The sequence below is a fragment of the Oncorhynchus clarkii genome, chromosome 12, assembly GCF_045791955.1.
Source record: "Oncorhynchus clarkii lewisi isolate Uvic-CL-2024 chromosome 12, UVic_Ocla_1.0, whole genome shotgun sequence".
Taxonomy (NCBI): Eukaryota; Metazoa; Chordata; class Actinopteri; order Salmoniformes; family Salmonidae; genus Oncorhynchus; species Oncorhynchus clarkii.
The window spans coordinates 70,291,969-70,311,391 of record NC_092158.1 but is presented as its reverse complement, the minus strand read 5'-3'; the positions used below and the strand labels follow the sequence as shown (position 1 = coordinate 70,311,391).

The 19,423-nt window shown below is 43.1% G+C and overlaps 1 protein-coding gene across 1 annotated transcript; it reads left to right on the top strand.

The window, feature by feature from the left end:
• Nucleotides 1-527: 527 nt before the first annotated feature.
• LOC139422198 (integrin beta-3-like) lies at nt 528-17,477 on the top strand. The gene is made up of 15 exons (XM_071173365.1): nt 528-671; nt 2,109-2,194; nt 2,518-2,722; nt 2,846-3,098; nt 3,344-3,506; nt 3,665-3,826; nt 3,919-4,014; nt 4,113-4,202; nt 4,954-5,088; nt 5,225-5,654; nt 12,543-12,765; nt 13,018-13,118; nt 15,450-15,566; nt 16,081-16,247; nt 16,391-17,477. Exons 1-15 carry the CDS (start codon nt 596-598, stop codon nt 16,457-16,459), a joined length of 2,373 nt encoding a protein of 790 aa, XP_071029466.1. The 5' UTR covers nt 528-595; the 3' UTR covers nt 16,460-17,477.
• Nucleotides 17,478-19,423: the final 1,946 nt, after the last annotated feature.

Here is a 19,423-nt window from a genome sequence, read left to right as displayed (position 1 = left end):
TATCAATGAACATAGCTGAAAACCAAACAAAGATGTAAACAACAATGTTTACAAACACTTTTCTCTGCATTGTTATAACAATTTATTGTTTTTGGCAATATGTTTTTATTTCAATAACTTTTTCTATTTCTTGTGTCTTTTATTTTTATTCATACATTTGTTTAGTTTATAAATAAATGTACTCTTTCATTTATTCATGTCCTTTTGGGGGGGGGGGGGGGGGTATTGTCGAATAGACTTCAAAAGATTAGCAGGCAATTTGAATGTCTTGAATCACACAGACGCTTGCTACCATTATAGCGACTGACACATCTGTGCCATTGACATGTGGAGAATAGGCCAACGGCATATTCTTAAATATAATGCACATCCATACTCTAGTCTATATACTATGTCGTACAGTTACGTTTCTATAAAGTAGCCTAAACGTGTATGTCAGAGCCTCTCTGAATCATAATCAGCATTGCATTTTGCAAGAATGAGGAAAAGCATTCTAATTGGTGGTCCACTGGTTTGAGAGCAGGCTACTAATACTACTACAGAGGTGGAGCAGGCAGAGAAATTCGAGCAGTCAGTCCTAACCCGTCTCTCCAACATGGGAACTTTTTTTGACCGAAATAAATACCTATGGATATTTTCTGGTTTATTGTTAGCTTCTTCTGAAGTTCTTGGTAAGTATTTTCTTTGTCATCCTATAATTTTTATGTAAAAAAAAAATTCCTCTGCCATTATATAAGACGTGTTCTATTCTAGGGTGCGTATGCCGGCTGAATATTATATTTTGTTATATCGTATGTTTTTAATAAGTAATACGTCTTAAGTTCCAGGAAAACTCACAAAACTATAGTTTTTGACGATTTTATTTGTTAAAACAATAAACTGTATGGCACTGTTTTGCGCTACTGGAATGGAACATTGGGCATGTTGAGTCCTTAAAAGGGAGCGCTAATTCGCGAAACGTTGTGCCAGAGTGCGCTCATATTTGTACAGGCCACACCTTTGCATTTCACATAGTATTTGTTTTGGCCTCCTGTTTTTATAGTAACAGTGCTATATAGACAAGCAATCACTTCAACATGCACAATAGTGAATAGGCTCATCATAATAATAATAATTATTATAATAATAATTATAATAGTAATAAAAGACATCTAACACATAATTGAACCTCAATACGTCTAATAGACAAAGCATACACATCTCATATAATTTTTTTTTAATGAAATAGCATTTTCAATTGATATGACTGCAATCAGGTTTTAACCAACTGTTGCAAGACATAATGTGTCACATCCGCGACTTATTGAGCAGCGTCAACATGACACGTTTTAGCGTCATACTTTGATGGAAATTCCTGCAGTGTGTGCCTCTTCCTCTAGCATCGAATTGCCTGCATAACAGCTGTTTTACAGAACAATGTGCGTGACAGGACAGGCTTGGGTAGCAAGCAGTATGGTGTAACAGGGGAGGAGAGAAGTAGAGCCTGGGCCAGAGAGGAAGCAGAGGAGGAGGGACCAGCCGAGAGAGAAAAGAGAGTGTGTGGTGGAGAAACGGAACCGTCTGTGGCCCAACTAACGACTAAAGTAGTGAGAAAAGAAGAAGAATTGTAGTTTAAATGCAAAGTCAGTGTGGAGAAACGGTCATGAGAGACAATTACTTGGCAAGACTGCAAGTGGAATAACATTGTCAGAAACACTCAAAGCTAATAAAGAATCAATCTAAAAGTGTCCATACAGCAAATAGGCTATATGATTCCTTTCAAGTGTCCATACAGCAAATAGGCTATACGATTCCTTTCAAGTGTCCATACAGCAAATAGGCTATATGATTCCTTTCAAGTGTCCATACAGCAAATAGGCTATACGATTCCTTTCAAGTGTCCATACAGCAAATAGGCTATACGATTCCTTTCAAGTGTCCATACAGCAAATAGGCTATACGATTCCTTTCAAGTGTCCATACTGCAAATAGGCTATATGATTCCTTTCAAGTGTCCAGACAGCAAATAGGCTATACGATTCCTTTCAAGTGTCCATATATGGCTTATTTGATTCCCACTGCTGGACCCCCTACCTATTCACTCATGTTTATGTTGGTGTGTACTTCAGGCTCAAACATCTGCACATCTCGAGGGGTGAGCACCTGCAGACAGTGTTTGGCTATCCACCCTAGCTGTGCTTGGTGCTTTAAGGAAGTGAGTATATCCTCTGGGGGGACTATGTACAAAAAAGTGCTGTCATTTCTAAACGGTTCACTCTATATGGGTGAACATAACCTCAAATAAAAGCACTTGAACATCGCAGTCATTGCATCATTTCAAGTCCATAGTTCTGGAGTACAGAGCCAAAACGCCGTAAAAACGTGTCACTGTCCCAAATACTGTATTCATCCACTGAGCCCCCCTTCCATTGTATTGCATTTAGATGCTCTTTTTAAATCGATCACTGTCCCTTTACTGGTTGTCTCATTGGGAAGTGTTGCTCTTACCAGTGTGTGTTGTTGTTTTCCTGGGTTCAGGAGTTTGGCCAAGGGGGCTCCAGTGTATCCCGTTGTGATCTGAAGCAGAACCTGTTGGATGGGGGGTGTACGAAGGAGGGGCTAGAGTTCCCCTTCAGTACCCTCAGCGTGCAGAAAGACACGCCCCTCAGTGACAAGGCGTCGGGGGCGGCTGACGACGTCACCCAGATCAGACCCCAGAAACTCCGCCTCACTCTGAGACCAGGTACTCTAACACAGCATAGGCTTACATGCAACCACCCACATACTGTACACCGGGTTCACAACTCGTCTAAAGTACATTGAACAGAGGAATTGTTACATACTCTCCCTCTCGCTCTCTCCTCAGATGATGCCAGGCGTTTCACAGTGACAGTGAAGCAGGTGGAGGACTACCCAGTTGACCTGTACTATCTGATGGACCTCTCCTACTCCATGAAGGACGATTTGGCCCGCCTGCGCTCCCTGGGCAACCAGCTGGCTGCAGCCATGGGCCGCACCACCAGCAACCTGCGTATGGGCTTTGGGGCCTTTGTGGACAAGCCCCTGTCCCCATATATGTACACCTACCCTGAGGAAGCCGTCAGTAACCCTTGCCATGGGTGAGTGGGGGGTGGAGTGGACAGAGAGGTGGAGGAGGAGGAGGAGGGAGGAGGAGGAGGGAGAGGAGGATGAGATTTTGCAGAGGGGAAGATTTGAAAAGGTTGATATTCTGTGTTGAAGCTCAAATTCCCTCAGGATTTGGCTTTGTTAATAGCTGTCAAATTGTGTCTAACAGCAATGTATTTCTTTCTCCACCCTTTTGTCAATTTCCTGTTTTCGGCATGGCACGGGGTGTGATGTGTAGGATCCAGACACGGTGCCTGCCTCAGTTTGGCTACAAGCACGTGCTGTCTCTGACCAAGCAGGTGGAGCGCTTCACCGAGGAGGTGGCGAAGCAGCAGGTGTCTCGTAACAGAGACTCTCCAGAGGGAGGCTTCGACGCGGTCATACAGGCAGTGGTGTGCAAGGTGATACACACACACACACGCATGTACGCACACACCTAGAGACATACAAGCACACACACACACGCAATCAGTGGTTTAGAAACAGCACACAAAGTTGAATACATACCGTTTCTCCCCTCTCCTCTTCTTCCCCTCTCTCTCCCTCCATCTGTCACTAGGACAAGATAGGCTGGCGTGGGGATGCCTCCCACCTGTTGGTGTTCACTACCGACGCTACGACACACATAGCCCTGGACGGCCGGCTGGCTGGTCTAGTGCAGCCCAATGATGGACAGTGTCACATCGACAGAGACAACAACTATGACAAGTCGTCAACCCTGGTGAGTGGTGTGTGTCAGGGAGTTTGTGTCGGAGTTCTATTCATCTGTTATCACAAGAGAAACGTAACGATAACGACGGTCTCCTCCTTCAGGACTACCCCTCTCTGGCTCTGATCACAGAGAAGATGTCTGAGAACAACATCAACCTCATTTTCGCTGTGACCAACAATGTGATGCCCCTCTACCAGGTGAGTACACCTGACTGTTATCAGGGTCACCGTGGTTACTAGGTGTAGAGGGATATGGTACCTTACCTCTTATGTCCCCTTGGACCCCCTTTCCTCAGAACTACAGCCAGCTCATCCCTGGCACCACAGTTGGAACGCTGTCGGATGACTCTGGGAATGTGATCCAACTCATCCTGGATGCTTACGAGGTAAGAGTGAGCCGTATATATGAGAGTTGGGTTTTGATTTCTATCATGCCCAGTCATGCCTACTTTAGCATTAACATGAGTTGGTAACACCTAGGGAGAATTGTCTTGCACTGAGAAACAGCTGCGCCGAGGGCACTCTATCCAGTCATAGCAGCAGAATCAACATACAGACATACAGACAACAGGACTAGCCATTAACATACAGCCCGGCCATTTACAGACAACAGGACTAGCCATTAACATGCAGCGCCTCGGACATGTTTACACATGAGACAACAGAGCATAGACATCGTAGCCAATGTTAATGTTGAAAGAACAGGAGCTAACGTTAACATCATGAACACAACTATCATAGAAAAAAAACACTGATCCTCTAGAAAGCAGGAACTGCTTTGAGCTCGTCATGCTGCGTCATGCGGTTGCGAAGTCATTGGCTGTTTGAGATATTTCAAAGAGAACGCACAACATTAGCAAACATACAGCTCCCACTTCAAACTCTCATTGCTTCTAGCATTTCTTAATGAGGATGTGGGAAAGCGAGGCTAAAAGAGTGAGTTCAGCCCCCCTTTATTTCTCAAACAGTCTATTTGACTTCCCACGAGCCAATGTGTGACAGATAGAACACTGTATATACACACTGTATCCATTTCCACAGAGACTAAGAGTAGAGGTTTTCTGAATCGTTTATGTTTCTGATTGAGTTCATTCTGTCCTCTGACCTCTGCCCATTGACCCTTGACCTGTGGAATAGAGGATCCGTTCCAAGGTGGAGCTGGAGTTGCTGGGTGTTCCAGAGGAGCTGGCTCTGTCCTTCAATGCCACCTGCCTCAACGGAGAGCTCATCCAGGGACTCAAGTCCTGCTCCGGACTTAAGATCGGAGACACAGTCAGTACCTGTACCACTCACCATCTGGATGATAAATGGTGGCCTAGTGTCAGATCTTAGGTATGTGAATTAATGCTCTGTTCTTACTGCACAGTTCAAATGTAACCTGCTGTATCACACACACCTTTCCCCCCAGGTGTCGTTCAGTGTGGAGGCCAGGTTACACGGCTGCCCTAAGGAGAAGAACCGTACCTTCACCATTAAACCTGTGGGCTTCAAGGACGCCCTGGAGGTTACGGTCCACTTCGCCTGCGGGTGTGACTGTGAGGCCACAGCCCAGCCCGAGAGCCCTCTCTGTAACCAGGGAAATGGGACCTACGAGTGTGGTGTGTGCCAGTGTCACCCGGGGCGCCTGGGAGACCGCTGTGAGTGTGCCGACGGGGACTACAGGCCTTCAGACCAGGGCAACTGCAGCCCCAAAGCTGAAGACGCCATCTGCAATGGGAGGGGCAACTGTGTGTGTGGCCAGTGCTCCTGCCACACTAGTGGCTTTGGAAAAGTGTGGGGCAAGTACTGCGAGTGTGACGACTTCAACTGCCTGCGCTTCAAAGGAGAGATCTGCTCAGGTGAGTGGATAGATACACTGTTGTGTCTGTCAAGGAGACAGCCATGTTGGTTTCTTTTACCACGTGTTATTTTCTGCTTTACTCATCAACACAAGTCGACAAGTTGTTTTTGTAACATTTATTCTCTCTGTTTGCTTTAGGGTTAGGGGTTTTGGCAGGCTTATGGTTTTAGCAGGTTTTAGCAGGAAAGAGGAGATGTCCATTTCCTTAGAACATGTCCACAACGCCTCAGTTGACCTTTACCCAGACCTCTCTCTCTCTCTCTACTGTTAAGGATGGGACCCTTTTTTCAATGTTCGCCTAAAATGACATACCCAAATCAAACTGCCTGTAGCTCAGGACCTGAAGCAAGGACATGCATATTTTTGATACCATTTGAAAGGAAACACTTTGAAGTTTGTGGAAATGTGAAATGAATGTCGGAGAATATAAACATTAGATCTGGTAAAGGATAACACAAACCAAAAAAACAATGCGTTTTCTATTTTCTTGTTTGTTCCATCAACTTCACAAGAAGTTATTCAGATGATTAAAATCAAAACCACGTCTTCTTCCAAGATCATTTTAGCGGAGTAAACAAGCTCACGGAGCTCACTGATTCCATCAATCTTCTAACCCCTCTTGGGAATGAAGTATGAGATGTCATCCCTGATCATCTCTCCCTACTGCACGCCTGCACAGCGCACACGTTGCTCAATCAAAGTAACAACATTTTAATAGGTCCCGTCATTGGATAATTCAATGTGGCTGCATAGCAGATGAGTCACGGTGCTGTTGCTACATTTATATGTGTGTTGGCTATAACTCTGTGCTTGAACCACAACCGCTCCCTTAGGGATGGACTGAGCTTTATTAGACAACCAGGACTTTGCTTATGGTAACAGAGGTTAAGGTCCGACCGGCCAGTCGCTGTTGTACTCACTGAAAGAATGAGAGGCACTGGATACCCGTAGAGAAGTTATATCTGTAACTTTTGATGTTTCCGGAGGAAAGAGCTACGTAGTCTGTTATAGTCTTTTTTTAATGAAAATACACTGTTTGAGTCCCTCTAGAAGACATCCTTTGTTGTCAAATAGATGGTTCCCATTAGTTCCCAGTGTAGCCCTGAGTCTGTCGTCCTAGGAATGAGGATGTTCCCATGGTCAACCGCTTCAATTGTTTTCACGTTGTCCAGACTTTTCCTCATCCCTCTCTCTCCTCACCCAGCCATAGCATGCCTCCACATGGATTTAGACGGGAAGGCAGGGGGGTGGGGTCTGAGTCGCGTGAGACAGCATCTCTTAACCCAAACAGTCTGGCCCTTTGGGAAGGCATCATAGAAAGGGCCCCTGGGCTGAACAAGAGTGCTATCATGTGCACCGGAATTGTGTTTATTTATTCAACGTACGTAAGGCAACCAGCTGCAATAGGATTGTGAGTTTGCTCAACAAAACAGCATTAAAGTTGATTCAATGTACAGTTGTAAGGCAACCAAATGCAATAGGATTGTGCATTTGCTCAATATTTGGGCATATTGCTGAACCAACATACTTTCTATTCTACTTTATTTGTATATTTCCCAGTGTAAAATGAAACTCTTCATGACAGTATATTACATACAGTGCCAGTCACAAGTTTGGACACACCTACTCATTCAAGGGTTTTTCTAGATTTTTTTACCATTTTCTACATTGTAGAATAATAGTGAAGACATCAAAACTATGAAATAACACATGGAATTATACAGTAACCAAAAAAGTGTTAAACAAATCAAAATATAATTTATATTTGAGATTCTTCAAAGAAGCCTCCATTTTCCTTGATGACAGCTTTGCACAATCTTGACATTCTCTCAACCAGCTTCACCTGGAATGCTTTTCCAACATTCTTGAAGGAGTTCCCACATATGCTGAGCACTTGTTGGCTGCTTTTCCTTCACTCTGCCATCCAAATCATCCCAAACCATCTCAGTTGGGTTGAGGTCGGGTGATTGTGGAGTCCAGGTCATCTGATGCAGCACTCCATCACTCTCCTTCTTGGTCAAATAGACCTTACACATCCTGGAGGTGTGTTGGGTCCTTGTCCTGTTGAAAAACAAATGATAGTTCCACTAAGCTCAAACCAGATGGGATGAGGTATCACCGCAGAATACTGTGGTAGCCAGGCTGGTTAAGTGTGCTTTGAATTCTAAATAAATCACAGTTTCACCAGCAAAGCACCCCCCACACCATCACATCCTCCTCCATGCTTCACGGTGTGGAGATAATCCGTTCGCCTACTCTGCGTCTCACAAAGACAAGGCGGTTGGAATAAAAAATCTCACATTTTGACTCATCAGACCAAAGGACAGATTTTCACCGGTCTAATGTCCATTGCTCGTGTTTATTGGCCCAAGCAAGTCTCTTCTTATTATTGATGTCCTTTACTAGTGGTTTCTATGCAGCAATTCGACCACAAAGTCCTGATTCACGCAGTCTCTTCTGAACAGTTGATGTTGAGATGTGTCTGTTACTTGAGCTCTGTGAAGCATTTATTTGGACAGCAATTTCTGAGGCTGGTAACACTAATGAACTTACCCTCTGCAGCAGAGGTAACTCTGGGTCTTCCTTTCCTGTGGCTGTCCTCATGACAATCCTAGAACAACCAGTTTCATCATAGCGCTTGATAGGTTTTGCGACTGCACTTGAAGAAACTTTCAAGTTCTTGAAATGTTCCGTATTGACTGACCTTCATGTCCTAAAGTAATGATGGACTGTTGTTTCTCTTTGCTTATTTGAGCTGTTCTTGCCATAATATGGACTTGGTCTTTTACCAAATAGGGCTATCTTCTGTATACCACTCCCACCTTGTCACAACACAACTGATTGGCTCAAATTCATGGTTGAAAGAATGCCAAGTGTGTGCAAAGCTGTCATCAAGTCAAAGGGGTGAAGAATCTTTGAAGAATCTCAAATCTCAAATGTAAAATATATTTTGATTTGTTTAACACTTTTTTGGTTACTACATGATTCCATAGTATTTCATAGTTTTGATGTCTTCACTATTATTCTACGTAGAAAATAGTAAAAATAAAGAAAAGCCTTTTTTAACCGCCTTTTTCTCCGCAATTTTATAGTATCCAGTTGTTAGTAGTTACTGCCTTGTCTCATCGCTACAACTCCCGTACGGGCTCGGGAGAGACGAAGGTCGAGAGCTATGCGTCCTCCGAAACACAACCCAACAAAGCCGCACTGCTTCTTAACACAGCGCGCATCCAACCCGGAGCCAGCCGCACCAATGTGTCGGAGGAAACACCGTACACCTGGCGACCTGGTCAGCGACCTGGCCCGCCACAGGAGTCGCTTGTGCGCGATGAGACAAGGATATTCCTACCGGCCAAACCCTCCCTAACCCGGACGACGCTAGGCTAATTGTGCAGCGGGCCGCGACCGGGACAACAGAGCCACCCTGTGTCCAAAATTTTAGTGGTACTGTATATCATCAGGCCTTTCTTTTGGGGGCAGTGGTCTGAAACTGCTGGTTTACAGGCCACATCAAGCCTGCAAGTCACATTATGATGTGTCATTCCTTTTGGAATCCACCCAGAGTGAGGATATCCAACAATTATAACTTTTAATCACCCACAACCTGCATTGAGAATGACTGACAGGGTAGGTGAAATAACTTCTTGAAACTACCTAAATCATAAACTGCAACAGCCATCACAGTAACGGGTACAAAAAGTCCAACTACTAACAGATTGGATTAGTTTTGGAAAATGTTTATTTTTTTCATGTTTGTGTAGCATAAGATTAATCAACTAATCAATGTACATGCAAAAACACAGGTATTGAAACAAACAATTCTGAAAATCAACCAGCATTAGAGCATGCTGGGAAATATGATAATGATGGGTGTAGTTTTGAGCAAACATATTTGTAATTTTACTCCAAAGGCCAACATGACTTTGTAATTCGTCTCAACAAGTTCATATACATTCAGCTCAATGTGAGCAAAGTCTGTTGAATGAAAAAAACGTCACACATTAGCTACATTTATTTTCCTTCAATTCACAGATTAATGCTGATTAAGCAATTGGTTAAATTGGCTTTTTTTACAGTGTGTGCTATGTGTGAAATGCTATGTATGGTGGTTAGGGTGAAGTCAGGACATGGGAATGGGACATATTTGGTTAAAACAGTCATTTATGTCTTAACTCAGCATTAGCTATGGTTTTGTCAGTGGAATATATGTTATTTGTGGGATTGTGGTCTTAGTCATTGAGCTCTACTCTTTTATGAAGCGTCTAGGGTTGGAATGATTGACACAGAAATGCAACCGTCCAGAACTCCATATTTAGTGAGTAAAGCCGGTGGAGCACGCTGAAGGAGACTCAACTTTGTCAGCCTGTGTCTCTGGAGTCTGGTTGGCATGATGTCATTACTGTGTGAACAACAGTAAAGTATCAGAGTCCCTGGGCTCCAGCTCAATCTGGGTCTCCCCCAAGGCCCACCCCGTCCTCCTAACCCCAGGCCCTCCCACATCCCCCTGTTGGTGTGTATTTCTCCCTCTGCTCTGGAGCTAGGGCAGTGGAGCAGGAGTCAGCAAGCCCATCCACAGGGCACACAAACAGGCAAGAGAGAACATGAAAGTTAGCATTCCTCTGGCATGCTACCCTCTCTCTTTCTATCCTTATCTCCTCTCTATCTCCCTCTTTTAAAGTTCACATCCATCACCAATGCTCCCACTCATCTCCTCTCTCTTTTTGTATTATGCTCTCATCGTTGTGTTTACAGTTCTCTCTCTCTCTATGTCTATGACTCCCTCCACTTCTTCGCTCTCATTCTCTCTGTCCTCCTTCCTGGACTCCATGTTTATGTGTCTCTGTAGTTCATGTTTACGACTTGATAAATTGGAGGATTAGAGTGCTGTCTCAGACTGAGGCAGATTATTTAGAAATGCATGCCAAATGGCACCCTGTTCCCTATATAGTGCACTACTTTTGACCAGGACCCATAGTGCTCAAATCAAAAGCAGTGCACTATGTAGGGAATAGGGTGCCATTTGGAATGCATACCTAGAAACTCCTAATTTCTCTGACTCGACCATACAACAAGTACAGTAGAGAGAACAAGGCACAAGCATGAACTCAGTGTACGGATGAGGTCAAGTATAAGGAGTATTTGCCAAACACAATAACGTTATTAAGAGAGGAAAACCAGGACTTTCTTTACTATGTACTGATTGTGTCAACAGCATACACACACACACACACACACACACACACACACACACACTTATCTCATAGTGATGACAGAGTCAGATAGGGCGTGGGAACTGGGAAATTCAGCTGAAGGAGGTGGTTTCACCTGAAAACAACTATTCCGATGTCTCTGAGTGCCTGTTTATACAGTTTACAGACCTCTGTTTAGTTTCCATCGGTCACTCTAACCCAGCTGAGCTCTGAGACAGTGACTCAGTTTGTCTCTGCTCTTCGTCATTCATTGCCCAGCCCTGTTGCATTAACCTTCATCCTGTGAGAAACAGCCAGTTGCTCTAGTATGTCTGTCTGAGGGCAATCAAACAATAATTTCTCAACTTTGCTGGCTGGGCTGAGAAATATTGTGGAGGCTTCAGGGAGTGGTCGTTACAGCCAGGGATTGTCCCAGTTTTGGGAGGGGAAGAGTGGGATGGATTACCAGTTTGCTTCCTGCCATTGTCTGCACTGTCTGGTCATGAATTGATGACTTCATGTCTTGGAAATTATGATTTAATATGGACTCATCACACGTGTCTGCCTGCCATGCTCTCAATGCACTCATTAATACTCATTGATACATAGACAAACGCATGCAGAATTGCTGACAATTATACTGAACAAAAATAGAAACACAGCATGCAACAATTTCAAAGATTTGACTGAGTTACAGTTCATATGAGGAAATCAGTCAATTGAAATTAATTCATTAGGCCCTAATCTATGGATTTCACATGACTGGGAATACAGATATGCATCTGTTGGTCACAGATAACTTTTTTTTAAAAATGGGCCTCACAATGGGCCTCGGGATCTCGTCACGTTATTTCTGTGCATTAAAATTGGTATTGATAAAATGCAATTGTGTTTGTTGTCGGTAGTTTATGCCTGCCCATAACATAATCCCATCGCCACCATGGGGCACTCTGTTCACATCATTGACATCAGCAAACCGCTCGCCCTCATGACGTCATACACGTGGTCTGCGGCTGGACGTACTGCCAAATTCTCTAAAACGGCATTGGAGACGGCTTAAGGTAGAGAAAAGAACGTTAAATTATCTGACAACACCTCTGGTGGACATTCCTGTCGTAAGCATGCCAATTGCACGCTCCCTCAAAACTTGAAATATCCGTGGCATTGTGTTGTGTGAAAAACTGCACATTTTAGAGTGGCCTTTTACTGTCCCGAGCACAAGGTGTACCTGTGTAATCATTATGCTGTTTAATCAGCTTCTTGATATGCCACACCTGTCAGGTGGATTGATTATCTTGGAAAATGAGAAATGCTCACTTACAGGGATGTTAACAAATTTGTGCATAACATTTGAGAGAAACAAGCTTTGTGTGCATATGGAACATTTCTGGGATCTTTTATTTCAGCTCATGAAACATGAGACCAACACTTTACATGTTGTGTTTATATTGTTGTTCAGTATAGATATGATCTGGCAAAAACACACACACAAACCCCTCACATACACATTGCTTTGAAATTCAAAACATTCCAGGCCAGGGTTGTAATTGCACTCATGGGTTTGTCCAGTACTGATAACGTGATGTATAAGAGATATATCAACCTAATGTACAAAAGATACGTTATTAGTGTCTCTAAGTTAGACATAAAATGTCCATTAAAAAATGGCCCATCCTCAATCTCTGTGTCTCTGCCAGGCCATGGGAAATGTGACTGTGGCTTCTGCAAGTGTGGCTCTGACTGGATGGGGGAGAACTGTAACTGCACAACCCGGACAGACACCTGCATGTCCAGCATGGGCCTGCTGTGCAGCGGCCGGGGCCAGTGTGTGTGTGGGGCCTGTGAGTGCACCCAGCCAGGGGCCTACGGGGCCACTTGTGATAGGTGTCCAACCTGCCCTGATGCCTGCAGCATCAAGAAGTGAGTAAATACTGTACAGGGGGCAGTATAACTGCCTACACACAGATAATGTATGAGTACATGTGATAGGCATGATGATGAAATGGTGATGCAATAAGGAAGAGGAGGAAAAGCAGGATGATTACGATTAAGAAGTTGGTGGTGCGTGGTCCCATGGTGTTTATACTTGGGTACCATTGTTTGTACAGATGAATGTGGTACCTTCAGGCGTTTGGAAATGGATGATGCATTAACATTGTGTTGTATCTGCAGGGAATGTGTTGAATGTAAGCACTTCAAGAGAGGCCGTCTCTTTGAGGAGAAAAGCTGTGCCGGAATCTGCAGGGATGAAATTCAGAAGGTGGAAGAACTAGGTAAGAACTGTTAATAAACAATGCTCCATTAATGTGTGTTCAACATGCTCTCCACGCAACAGATTGCATTATTTATAGTGCTTGATGTTCTCAAATATTCCATCATATGAGTAGACTACCGGGTAAGAGCGCTGGGCCAGTACCTGAAAGGTTGCTGATTTGAATCACTGAGCTGACTATGTGAAATATTTGCCAATGTCCCCTTTATTTATTTATTTATTTAACCTTTATTTAACTAGGCAAATCAGTTAAGAACAAATTCTTATTTTCAATGACGGCCCTACCTTGTCAGCTCGGGGGTTTGAACTTGCAACCTTCCGGTTACTAGTCCAATGCTCTAACCACTAGGCTACCCTGCCGCCCCATCTCAAGACACCCTTGAGCAGGGTACTTAACCCTAATTGCTCCTTTAAGTAGTTTAAAGCATGTTATATATATTTTGTATTTAACTAGGCAAGTCAGTTAAAAAATGTGTACCTCCACGAGTCTGGTTCATCCTTTGGAGCAATTTCCAAACGCCTGAAGGTACCACGTTCATCTGTACAAACAATGGTACCCAAGTATAAACACCATGGGACCACGCAGCCGTCATACTGCTCAGGAAGGAGACGCGTTCTGTCTCCTAGAGATGAACGTACTTTGGTGTGAAAAGTGCAACTCAATCCCAGAACAACAGCAAAGGACCTTGTAAAGATGATGGAGGAAACAGGTACAAAATGATCTATATCCACAGTAAAACGAGTCCTATATTGACATAACCTGAAAGGACGCTTAGCAAGGAAGAAGCCACTGCTCCAAAACCGCCATAAAAAAAGTCAGACAACGGTTTGCAACTACACATGGGGACAAAGATCGTACTTTTTGGAGAAATGTCCTCTGGTCTGATGAAACAAAAATTGGACTGTTTGGCCATAATGTTTGGAGGAAAAGGGGGGAGGCTTGCAAGCCGAAGAACACCATCCCAAACGTGAAGCATGGGGATGGCAGCATCATGTTGTGGGGGTGCTTTGCTGCAGGAGGAACTGGTGCACTTCACAAAATAGATGGCTTCATGAGGAGGGATATTTTGTGGATATATTGAAGCAACATCTCAAGACATCTGTCAGGAAGTTAAAGCTTGGTCGCAAATGGGTCTTCCAAATGGACAATGACCCCAAGCATACTTCCAAAGTTGTGGAAAAATGGCTTAAGGACAACAATTTCAAGGTATTGGTGGCCACAAAGCCCTGACCTCAATTCTATAGAACATTTGTGGGCAGAACGTAAAAAGCGTGTGCGAGCAAGGAGGCCTACAAACCTGACTCTGTTACACCAGCTCTGTCAGGAGGAATGGGCCAAAATCCACCCAACTTATTGTGGGAAGCTTGTGGAAGACTATGCAAAACATTTGACTCGATTTAAACAATTTAAAGGCAATGCTACCAAACACTAATTAAGTGTATGTAAACTTCTGACCCACTTGGAATGAGATGAAATAAATAATTCTCTCTACTATTATTCTGACATTTCACATTCTTAAAATAAAGTGGTGATCCTAACTGCCCTAAGACATGAAATGTTTACTAGGATTATATGTCAGGAATTGTGAAAAACTGAGGTTAAATGTATTTGGCTAAGATGTATGTAAACTTCCGACTTCAACTGTAGCGCCAGACTACAGGTTTGTGATGTGAAGTCAAAACTGTGTGCTAACAACCCACATTGAGGCCCCAATTTCTCTACAGTATCAGAGCCTGTTCTTCCTGAGAAAACTCTGCAGTTTCAGGGTGGATATGACGCTGATGATCATTCATTGATTCCATTTTAACATTTAATATGATCTGCTGGTTTGGTCATCTTAACCTAAAGAGTCAGAACATGCTGGGTAACATTATGAAGCCAGGTAGCAGGATCATTGGTATGAACTTACAGTATCTGACCTGTCTCACCAGTAACAGACATGAATCATACGCCAGGAGCCATCCATTCTGAGAGACTCCTGGCATCCCACGTTTGATGCATTTTTGTATACTTCCCTTAGAGTGCAGACACAGGCCTCCTAGGTTTAAAATGAAGAGCTCAAAAGTCTCCTTCATCCCTGCTGCTATTAACTTTCTCAATATGCGGTAGGACTGTTCTGTTTTGGTACGGACTGGTTTATTCATGTCTGGTTCCTTATCCACTAATTCCTGTGGACACTACTGTCTATATATGTAATGTTGTGTGTCCATAGATTTTACTACGTGCTGCAAAATAAATATTATTAACCTCCAGCTCCTCACCTTGTCTCTCTCTCTCGCTCCTTATCCTCCACTTGGATCAAACCCCCTATAACCTTCTCTTTCATCCCAGTCTTCTATGAGAAGAATGCTGTGAACTGCACCTATAAGGATGAGAATGACTGTGTAGAGCACTTCCAGTACTACGAGGATGCCAGTGGAAAGTCCATCCTATATGTCATGGAGCCTGGTGAGTGTGTCCATCGGTGTGTGAATGGGTCTGTGCTCATATGTACAGCATATGATGTGTTTGACAGGGTCTGGATGAGAGTGAATTCCTTTAGTATTCTAGAGAATAGTTATGTGTGTAGAAATAATGTGCATTACTACTGATGCCTGGGAGCTGTAGGGGGAGTCAATTTTTCTCCATAACTACGAATAGTGTGTTTCTTGGTTCCAAGTCAGTCTTTATCTGTGTGGCTGGCAGGCACCACTAGAGTAGAGCAGGTACAGAGAGGGCAGTCTGGTTCTCTAAAGCTCATAATAGCACTCAACCCTGCCACCCCTGGTAGTCTTCTCCCCTCTGACACGCACCCAAGAGGAACAAAGACAACTCCAAAGCCAGAGCGAGGTGCATTAACGCTAGTCCCCTATTGCCGACACAAATATCATCCACCCAAACCCTCCCCCCCTCTTTTTCATCCCTCTCAATCTCTTTTCCCTGCTCAATCCTCTCTTCTCCTGTTTTCTTCTCTCTCTTTCAGACTGCCCTAAAGGGCCTGATATCCTGGTGGTTCTCATGGCGGTGGCGGGGGCCATCTTGTTTCTGGGTCTGGCTGGCCTGCTCATCTGGAAGCTGCTGGTCACCATTCATGATCGCCGAGAGTTCGCCAAGTTTGAGGAGGAGAGGGCTAAGGCCAAATGGGATACGGTGAGTCCGACTATGCTTTTAATACAAAGCTGCCATCTGATGGAGAAAATATGAATGGCAAGAATATTTATCCATGTCAAGATGACATGTGTCTGATTGGATGTTTGATATATTTGTCCTCTATTTGTTTCCATTTTTTTCAGGCTAACAACCCCTTGTACAAAGGAGCCACCACCACTTTCACCAATGTGACCTACCGTGGGAATTCTTGAGGGACTCTTGACCAATCACAATCAGCAAAACTCAGAGGTCTATGAGAGATGCAATGTAGTGACACAGAGGGGGTTGGTGAGGTGGAACCTCTCCACTGTCATGTGATAAAGTGTGCTGACTCTAATGTCAATGAAATACATTTGTTGACATTGTATTTGTAGTGTTGGTATTGTACATATCATGTAAAAACCAAATAATTAAAACTGCCTTATCCAACATTTCAATGTCAGTCCAAATTATGGCAAGGCCTCCAGGACCCCTATTTCACCCACGAAGTGTGACATCATTCCCGTAATAAGGCCTAGTATAGTTCAGCGACCCCAAACCTACCTTTGGAGAGAAAGATTGTTATGCTCTGTTATTGTTTCAAATTTGGTTTATGAAATTGCACTGCACACACCACAGCACACTTGTCCACAGGCCTCTTTTACAAACAACCTGGTTGTAGTATATTATTATGGAGCCCAGCTGCTTACTACTACTACCACGGTTTACTTGTGTTATGACACTGAACTCAGGTATTCACACTGTATTACAAAAAAGTAAAGTCCAATACTTGTAATAAACAGCCACATGGGATATCAGGAGTTTTAGTTAATGGTGCCCAATGTATGTTGTATGTTAATAGTCACTAATGAACAGTTATGGCAATCTGCTCTAGCATGTGTACAGTACAGTATGCATTTGTGCTTTGGTATCAAACTTGGGAGTGATGGACATCAATGAACTGTTTGTAGCCAAGTTTGACAGTTGTTAGAATGTGGCTACACAAACAGAAGTTTGTGGTCCCTTTTATAAATTACATTTTTTATATAAAAGAAAGCATTTCTGGGACATTGGTTGTTCTGTTATTTGCTTTATTGCATAAAATATGTAAATGTTACATTTAATGTGTTTTGGGAATGAGTGACTTTTGATTGGTTTTTACTATGTTGATTAAAAAAATAGAAATCACTCATCCATTTTTCTCTCTTTTTTTTAGCAATTTCACTCTGCTAAAATATATTTTAGAAAAAATGATCTGCTTTTGTGTTTTCCTTTTACATATATAACATTATGTTTGTAATTGAATGAGTATCAACAACACATCGTGCAAACCAGTACAAACCCGATTTGCCATGGAGAAAGATACGGAGATTTATGCGCATGTGCAGGATATTGTTTTTTTAACCAAGATGCTGTCACCTCCGCTGCTGCTCAGTGCTTCGTTGCCGCTTCACCCACCCGTAACATGAGCATCTCGTCATTATATACACATCTCTGGTGTCAGCCACTTGCAAATTAAAAAGTGAAGTTGGCAGGTGCACAGTGCACTGCTAAGATGCTCACTAACCCATTAAGCACATTGGTGTTTTGCCAAAAGTATATAATCACCCCTGTCTAAATAAAATAATTCTAAAAACTTTACCAGAGAGCTTGACTTAGCTATAGAGGATCATTAGCTTTTTATTTGTGTGTGGATTGTTTATAGTTGTGGATTGTTTATAGTTGTGGATTGTTTATAGTTGTGGATTGTTTATAGTTGTGGATTGTTTATAGTTGTGGATTGTTTATAGTTGTGGATTGTTTATAGTTGTGGATTGTTTATAGTTGTGGATTGTTTATAGTTGTGGATTGTTTATAGTTGTGGATTGTTTATAGTTGTGGATTGTTTATAGTTGTGGATTGTTTCAAATCACAAGTGCATAGGCCTATGCCTATTTCGGAAGACGGCAGTGCGTGTGGCAATAGGCCTAGCTTATTATTGAGTTGCAGCTGTTGGTAAAAAAGCATGTAAAATGTGTGGAGATAATGTGTCTCGACTATAATTTAAAATGTTGAGACAAGAAGATGGGAATGCATGCTCTCTCCAGAACGTGCTCCACTGTCACCTGCCAATTCTTGCACATTCATTGTTTCATTGTGTGAATTGCTTGCCCTCTGTTAATTTTGATAAATGCCCCATTACATGTGTAACCAGCAGGCCTAGTAAATGTACAGGCAATTCCCATCATTCAGTTACATTCATTTCTATGATTCATTTCTGGCTCTGTACGTCTCGGGTTATTTTGCTCTAGGATTCCCACAAGCCTCACAATACTTGTCTGAAGGTAGCCCAGACACTTTAAAACAAACTTTGTTTAGATGTTTTTCACTATCTGTTTTTCCATGTATGAATCTGTTATTCAATGCGTTTCAACGGGCCAATAGCAATAGCAGGCCAAATTCAACGTTTCATCAAATCATTAAAAAAAATATTTATCTTTGATACCTAAAGAGGTCCTAAAATTCCAAATCAAATAGCTAAATTATTATTATCTTAAAACAATTCCATATGTTAGCTTAGTAGAGTGACATCCCAACGATTTCCAGAGGAGCAGGTGCAAAGTCTTATTTTTCTTCTAAAGGATTGGGTTGGCGGATCGCATCCAACGTTTAGGTGCATACATCATCACCTACTGTACTGGTGTGTGAGGCCATTCACGGCCTACATAAATTTGATAGAGTACTACAATACTGGGAAACAGGAAAATTACCCAGCCAACTATTAGCCCTCTGTAAAAAAAAAACACTACCCCATTCCACTATTTAACTCTGTCTAATCTACTGAGCAACAGAACACTACCACTCAACACCACCTGCAACACCACATTCCTTCGTCTCATGCCCTCCTGCACACTTCTCACTTCTAGGAATCTCCCCTCCTACACACTGCTGCAACAACTAAAACACTGTGGTATTTTTGGAACAAAATCTCTCACGGGATACCTTACACTTCCTAACTTGACCTTGTCGGGCAAAGACTCTACATCAAAACTCAGCAGGACAGACATTGTCTTCTCCATTTTCCCACGTTCTCCACCGGGTCTCCGTCGCACCAAACGGCGGGTGTCACAGACACCGCAAATCTCCCATTACAACTGATCCTCCTCAACACACTGCCATCCCTGTTAACACTCCTTTCAACTCCACCCTGCTCCAGG

Bases quoted from the DNA above. Each gene is read 5' to 3' on its own strand.
- LOC139422198 (XM_071173365.1), top strand. From the start codon at position 596: ATGGGAACTTTTTTTGACCGAAATAAATACCTATGGATATTTTCTGGT. The intron at 672-2,108 runs GTAAGTATTTTC...TGTGTACTTCAG, and splicing joins AGCTTCTTCTGAAGTTCTTG to GCTCAAACATCTGCACATCT. The intron at 12,766-13,017 runs GTGAGTAAATAC...TTGTATCTGCAG, and splicing joins GATGCCTGCAGCATCAAGAA to GGAATGTGTTGAATGTAAGC.